The sequence below is a fragment of the Gadus chalcogrammus genome, chromosome 20, assembly GCF_026213295.1.
Source record: "Gadus chalcogrammus isolate NIFS_2021 chromosome 20, NIFS_Gcha_1.0, whole genome shotgun sequence".
Lineage (NCBI taxonomy): Eukaryota > Metazoa > Chordata > Actinopteri > Gadiformes > Gadidae > Gadus > Gadus chalcogrammus.
Genome location: NC_079431.1, coordinates 4,356,153 through 4,363,652, shown reverse-complemented (window position 1 = coordinate 4,363,652; position 7,500 = coordinate 4,356,153). Strand labels below are relative to the sequence as shown.

Sequence of the window (7,500 nt, the reverse complement as noted above, 5' to 3'; positions counted from 1 at the left end):
ATTTATCGATGGAGGGATCGGCTCAAGGCTGGGCCCTGAGTCAATATTATTTATTAATCGTATTAAACACGTTCTAATGGAGTAAACAGCGGCAGTAGAAAAGTTAAACAGGGTTGATTTCAGAGTGTTAGCGGGCTTCACCACAAGCATCCCAGGCATTGGTTTTTGCGTAGGATATCTGAAATGTGTGAAAGAAGACAATTATGGGATTACTGACGAGTGCTTAATGAAACCCAGGGTATTGTTGTTGTTCAGAACTGTGCTAAACTCTCATCAGAGCACGTAACAACGATGCTCAGGTTTAATTATTTCCTGCATTGATCATTCCTGTAGAGCATCTTTTTGTAGCTGCAGCGCTGGAGTCATTACCATCTTCCTATGCCCCCTGTTTAACCTACGTAATGCTGATGGTGGAGGTCGACAGAACTCCTATTACACTGGGATGTACCAGGCCATGATCACATGTTTGACGTCAATTTAGATTTGGCTAAAAGCAGAAATGAAGGCTTTGTTTTCAGATATCATTCTCTGGAATGGAAAAACGTGGCTGAAACGTTTAGAAACGTAGCACATGTTCTTTGTCACTCTCTGACCTGTGGACCACCACACACTGGAGTTTATGGCGATATAAAGTAAACACTTCAGTGGTTTCACATGCAGTTCGGTCGTAGGGCAGTTCTAGCAGGGTTGATCCAGCATTTTATAGCCGTTACATCATTATGGCTGTTTGATGACATTGTTTGTTCTATAATCTCAACAAAAAGTAAAGAAGGAAATTGCTCTGGCATAAAGCAATTTAAATGAACTTGTATTTCATTACAACAGGGAAACTATAAGTCCAGGAACCCAATAAAGAACACAAATAGTTGTATTATAATGTAAACTTATTTACTTTTTGCTCGGCTGCCAATATAAACCTGGTGGACAATAAACAGCCCACTTTGCTCAAATGAGAAAGACTCACCGTGGATAAGATTAGTATGGTTAGCACAGGTCGAACAATATATAGATAGAAGTCATCATTTATTACATTTTGAAGGATGACGATGTCATTTTGTGATGCCCATATTCATGTTGGAATCCATTTTATTTTCTTCAGTTTGGTTTCTGCTTTATCTTAATCACAGCACTCACACAGGGACTTGATAATCTCTGGTGAAAGACAATCAGTGTTTCTGATTGTTTGAAAGAGTTGTGATTTAATTTGACTTGCTGAACAAAACATACTTAAAATTCATATTAGCCAATCAAAAACCTCAACTGCGACCCTGTTTTCTGTGAGAAGGTTTTTGCCCTAAAATTTGGTCCGCTCTCCTCCTCTGTTCAAATGTCTGATACACGCTGGAAATGATTGGATCCCAAAATAAATTCCTGACCCAAATTCTATTATATTTCGTGCAGTTCAGATTATCTATTCATGATGCGCCTATTCAAGTTAACGCAATGAGCAAGTCTCGGAATGAATGAAAAGTCATAGCAATTTAGTCATTCAACTGGGAAATGATGTCTGCTAATTTCTGGTCTTTTCAAAGGCGTACTTTCCTCTCTTTTTATTCTCTTTGCTCTGCCATAAAACTGAATATATCTACATCACGGCCTTTGAATAACTTTAAGTGCCATAAGTGAGAGGTAAACCCAAGAGGAGCCCTGTGGTTTTGCTAAGCGCAAACAGTAGTGTGAGAGAGGTGTAATAACGAGGCATTACACCTAGCGCTAGCAAGAGCCGTTGTATCGTTAAAGTGAAGCATTCCTGCTCGGCCCCCCTGTCAGTCACCAAAAAATGTTATTACACCTCTCCCCCACTTCTCAAAACCATACGGTGTTTCTAATATTTTTAGATTTTTTGCATGAAGTAGGGTAAAGTTGATGAAAATGTGTTAATACTAATAAAAAGCTACATTTATGATGCTAAAATATATCTGCCAACAGTGGCTCTCTCGTTTTATTCGACAAGCCGTTAACAACAATCTTCCGCCAACAGACAGGAGTCCTGAACAAAGTGCTCAAACATTTGATCCACATTTTACACTGCTGAATATTATATTATATTCCGCTCAAATAGTAAGGACATTTTTAAATTTAGATTCTACCTGACAATCGTATAAATCTCATCTGTTTCCAAAACTCGTTCACAATCGTCTCAGGCTGTTTAGTCCTGGGGGTGGGTCTTTTATTTTTGTTTGGTATCGTTTCTGAGATCGGGTGTGAATATGTCTCCAAATATCCTCAGCCAAATGTTGATAATATTGCTTGATATCCACCTTTGAACTTGAACTTTGAACCTGAACCGCCCCATCAGCCCAGAGTGGGATCAGGCTCCTGGTTTAGATTCCTGACCGATTTCTTGAAGTTGTTCAAGTAGAAACAGCACGGCCCAGTTTAGGATGTCAGAGATGTATTATCATACGAAACCTCCCCCTCGCTTTTCATAGGCTGACGGGGGGTGACATCGTAGCCAAGCAACGACTTCACAACGCTTCGGCCAGAGACTCTGTCTAGGCGAAAAGCTATATCTGCTCAATCTACATTGACTACATTCTAAATCACCAGAGGTGATATAGAAAAAAAAACGGTTGTCTTCAAACATCTCCTGTACAACCGTTTCTAAGTTTAGACGGAGAGAAAACCCTTATCTTTGCATCGCGAAGACAGACCGTCTTCAGACCAAACCGTGCTTTGAAGAGAGGTTCAATACGCTCTTGCGAACAACAGGGCCCTCGTTACATATCTGCCACGACCACTGTTAAACTCTGTCTTTTGTAAGTCAAACGGGGAGTTTAGAAAACATTGACCTCAGAGAGTCACCCCCCAACCCTCTCCCCCGCCTCTCACTCCCAGAAAACCACAAAAAACTAAACGCCCGGGCGCACAGCCGCAAGAGAAATAGCCCTGCCTCCCGAACAGTTTGACTCTGTCGGGTTTGGCGCCGTCGCCCGATGCTCAGTTGTGGAACGAGGGGAGAGTCATTAGTCAGATTAACGGCCCGCCTCGCTCGCCCCGCCGCCGCCGCCGCTGAGTCACAGGTCTGGCAGAGGTGGGACCGGGGAGTATCTCCGGCGTTATTAATGGCACCCTGGTCCTGAGCCAGCATGGAGGCAGACACCCCCCACGACGCCCTCCTACATACACACGCTGTGCGGGCCGTCGTTCATTCTTTGGCTCTTTCTTTTCCTCCTAGGCTACGAGACGGAGGTGTGCCACGTCCCCTGCCCCCTGGACTGCAAGCTGAGCGCCTGGACGGCGTGGACGGCCTGCAGCGCCCCCTGTGGCGGGGGCCTGAAGACCAGGTCCAAGTGGCTCCGCGAGAAGGCCTTCAACGGCGGCCGGCCCTGCCCCAAGCTAGACATGAAGAACCAGGTGAGGGGGGCGAGGGGTGTACCGCCGGTACAGCCGGTCAGACCTGCACCAGGCTGAGACATGAAGAACCAGGCATGAAGAACCGGGTGAGGGAGCCAGGTGAACAGCCAGTCAGAGGCGCACCAGCACAGCCACGGTATCGCCAATACCGAAGCTCCCCAGCACTGACATGGAGAACCAGGGGAGGGGGACAGGCGGAGAAGCGCCAGGAAGTTTCGAGCCGTCACCAGCGGAAGCAGAGAGAAGCTAGTGCAACACACTACTTTATTTATCACAAAACAACACTGGGAGTGACGACGGCTGGCTGCTGGCGGCTCGCTGGACGATCTAGCCGGGTTAGGTTCTACCCAAAAAATGTCCGCTGTTTGACTGGCCAGGTTGAGTGAACACCGTTTCAACCCTGCGTTCCGTTCTGACGTGTGAGCGGGCTGAGCACGTCACCTGTCCGTTACGCAGTCATGCCTGTGGTGCATAATGGAGGTGGCATTGAGCCACGGGGTCGGACGGACATCCAGGGCTTTTGAGATGCTCCTCACATCCAGGGTGCAGGGTGACCCGCGCCCCCCCCCCCACACACACACACACACACACACACACACACACGCCTATATAGGTGTCGCCCGCGGGGGTGGACGCATTTCGCTTTTCCACTCAGCGGAACACACCGACAAGTGTTGGCAAACAAAGTCGTCCTCATTCAAAGCAACAGCGTTGCTCTCTATTCACGGCTTTCCCTGGGCCTGATTGTTTCTTAGGGCCATGCCGGGTGCCTTGGCAGAAGGACTAATGAGAAAAAGAAGGGGGGGGTCTAATTTATTGTATCTTAAGAGCAGCAGTGGAGCTGATGGTCTTGGTGTGATCGCCCCTGGGTGTACGGGCAGCAGAGACGCATACAGATGAAGGGATCCCCCCCCCCACCCCACCCCCCCCCACCTACACCACACCGTGTGCACTATGCACTACGGAGCACAATGCTCTGGCGGCTGGCCTCTGTTTCCACCCTTACGTGTAATTGGACGGGCTCTTCTATACATACAAGATTTAGCATTTGCAGAGTTCGCTCTCCGTCGCCTCGTGTCGGACACGGAGACACGGCGTCCGCGTGGGTTTCAGGCACGATTTAATTAGTCTCAGGCCTCTCTCTCTCCAGCTCGCCCTCTCTATATATAACAGAGAGGAAGAGAGAGGGGGGGACATAAAGGTTTTTTATCATCTTTCTCCCCCTCTGCAGCGGGGCTGAGCCGTGGCATTCGGCTCACATTTCAATGACAGCGTTTATTACCCATCAGACCGCCGGTCGCTCTCTGGCGTCCTTAGCGAGATCAAAACCGTACGATTTGGGGGACATGCCCTCATGCTGTTATTTCTTTATCAGTTTTTTGAGGCTGGGCGGGGGGGAGGTCCCCTTACAGCTGGCAGAGGTTAAATAATAAGGAGAGAGAGAGAGGGGGAGAGAGAGAGAGAGAGGGAGAGAGAGAGAGAGAGAGAGAGAGAGAGAGAGGGAGAGAGAGAGGGAGAGGAAGAGAGAGAGAGAGAGAGAGAGAGAGAGGGGAGAGAGAGAGGAGAGAGAGAGGGAGAGGAAGAGAGAGAGCGAGAGAGAGGGAGAGAGAGAGAGAGATAAGAGAGAGAGAGAGAGAAGAGAGAGAGGGTGAGAGTGAGGGAGAGGGGGAGGGGGGGGGGAGGGAGGGAGGGGATTGGGGAGGGGAGGAGAGAGATGGAGAGGAAGAGAGAGAGAGAGAGAGAGGACCGGCCGATGGGAAGGCTTTTGATATTCCACCGTCAGGTCTCACCTCCCAGTCGGAGCGGCCCTTGACAGCGGCCTCCCCGTGGGGGTCACGGTGTATAAGAGGGGAATTGTTTTATAACGCCGCGGCTAACGCTCCGCCGCGCGCCAAGGACCATTCCTAGCGGCGAGGCGTCTGCAGATTCCATGATGAGGCAGCTGGGCTCGCGCCCAGAGAGGAAGACAGGCTTCGTTTTGGTGTGTTGCCGCGGCCGAGGTGTGAAGATTTTGTGTACCGTGGTTAAGTGGTCAACTCGGCTCCATGTGGCCTCTTGTTGTGAGTCCCTCCTTACATAACCTCTCCAGCCCAGAGGGCTCCGAGCAGGGCGCAACAGGATCCAACGCGTTCGCACCGCGGCTGTGAGGGGCGGGGGGGGGGGGGGGGGGGGGGGGGGGGGGGATGCATGAGTGAGGGAGGGGCGGAGGTGAGGGGGCCAGCTCGTCGCTCATTACCGGCAGACACAGAAACGGCAATTTAAAAAGAAGCCTCAGCGCATTTGTCCGAGCCGCGGGGGTAGGGACAAAAGGTCGCCCGAGTCCGGCTGAAGCCCGGTCGGCTCCGGCCGGCGCTGTCTGGGTCAGGCCCCGGTTGTATTCCTTCAAACACTTCAAACCAGGTAGGGAGGGAGAGAGAGAGGGAGAGAGAGGGAGGGGGGGGGAGAGAGAGAGAGGTAGGGGGAGAGAGAGAAAGAAAAGTTCTTTCAACAAATCCAAACGGTAAATACACCGACGTCCCGCCTCCCTTGTAACCCAGCCCGGCGCACCCACCTAATTAGCGGCAGGTTTGACAGGGATTATTAATGGTTCCTAACGAAGCGGGCCTCCCTCATCACCTCCTGACCGGTGGCTGGCCGTCGATGCCACCGGCCGCATGGGCTGGGGACCTGCACCACGGCCACACCCGGGCCCCACGGAGAGGGGCTCCTCGATCCACATACCTCTACCGAGCCCCCCTCCCTCCTCACAACGGCCGGGGTGAGCGAGCAGGAGCAACACAGAGAACATAATCACCCGGGAACCGAAATAATAAAAATTACACATTTTTTAGCAGCATAGCCACATGGAGAATTGGCTTGGGCGTTTAAGTTTCACGACACAAAGGGGGGAAGGTTAGCTAATTGCGGTGTTCATTGTGTAGCTAAGGGCATCCTGTTCAAAAGGGACTTTCCATCCATGCGGTAAAAGCCTATTAGTTTAATAGTTCTTATTAACCGTAAGGGGGGTAAAATGGGCTGTGGTGTATATTTCTATTACGTCAATCTTGGTTGCAGGCTGCGCTGCAATTTCCCCGTTAATCCGTCAGTGAGGTCATGATGCGATGAGTTTTAATGCGCTCCACCATTAGGGTGGCTGCAGATTGAATTCCATTATATTTCTATTACGCTACTGTCATGTAAAGAACGTGCGCTCTGCAAGTTATTTCCCGCGAGAGACACAGTGGGGCTCGGAACCCGATACAATGCATGCGTTACGTCCATCCGTGTGTCCTTCCCTCTAACGTGTTGGGGTCGGACACCATGTCACGCGCGCTCATGCGTGTGCCACCGACTAGTCCTTAGGCGCCTGACTACATGTAACACGAGTGGGGAAACTAGCTTTTAATTTGGAAAAAACCTATGTTGACGAGGTCAAACCCCCGCCCCAAAACCAAGTCGGGGTTTGTTGCTCACACCCACTCGATCGGTCTTCGAGACGGCGTTGGGGGGGGGGGGGGGGGCGGCTGGTTCGATGCATCCGTCTGCCCAACCCCCCATCCCTGCTCACTTGAGGTCGATTCAGCTGGCCGCTTCGCGTGAGAACTAATCACCTCGTAGGCAAGTAACGGAGGACATCCGTCTCAGGGATAGCGAGCGTTGACGGGTGGGGGGGGGGGGGGGGCTTGGTGGATGGGGGATGGTGTTGCTGTGACGGATGGTATTGGTGCAAAACGTGTCACACCTGACGGAGACACAACCTGTCTGCCGTGTGCGCCGCGACACGCTGAAGATTCAACTCGCTCCGGTTTAATTTTTTCTTCTCCCTCCTGCGCCGCGACTATAATAATCGCATCGGTTCTGGACGCGTAAATCCGTGGCGATTCGCGGCGCCACCCGAGTGCATTGTACCCCTTTTGTGGGCGTCTGCCGTCTGCGTATCTGTCGGAGGGATCGCAAATCAGTCAGCGGGGAGCAGCTGCTTCTCATTACACAACTTAATTCCAAAGGATTTTTGTCCCTCTTTTTTTCATCGTATTTATCTCCAAAGAAAGGGTGAAAAAAATTAGGAATAGTTAACACAAGAGCCCCCTCTCTATCTCTCCTCCCTCTTCCTCTCTCTCTGTCTCAAAAATGTTTTCTCTCTCTCTTTCTCTCTCTCTTCTC

At 50.7% G+C, this 7,500-nt stretch overlaps 1 protein-coding gene across 1 annotated transcript in view; it reads left to right on the top strand.

Annotated features, from left to right (window-relative positions):
* Positions 1-7,500, top strand: part of thsd7ba (thrombospondin, type I, domain containing 7Ba) — a 115,565-nt gene that overhangs the window by 70,662 nt on the left and 37,403 nt on the right. The window contains exon 14 of the mRNA XM_056580342.1: positions 3,179-3,357. Within this exon, the coding sequence (XP_056436317.1) occupies positions 3,179-3,357 (179 nt within the window). The remainder of the gene's footprint in view (positions 1-3,178; positions 3,358-7,500) is intronic.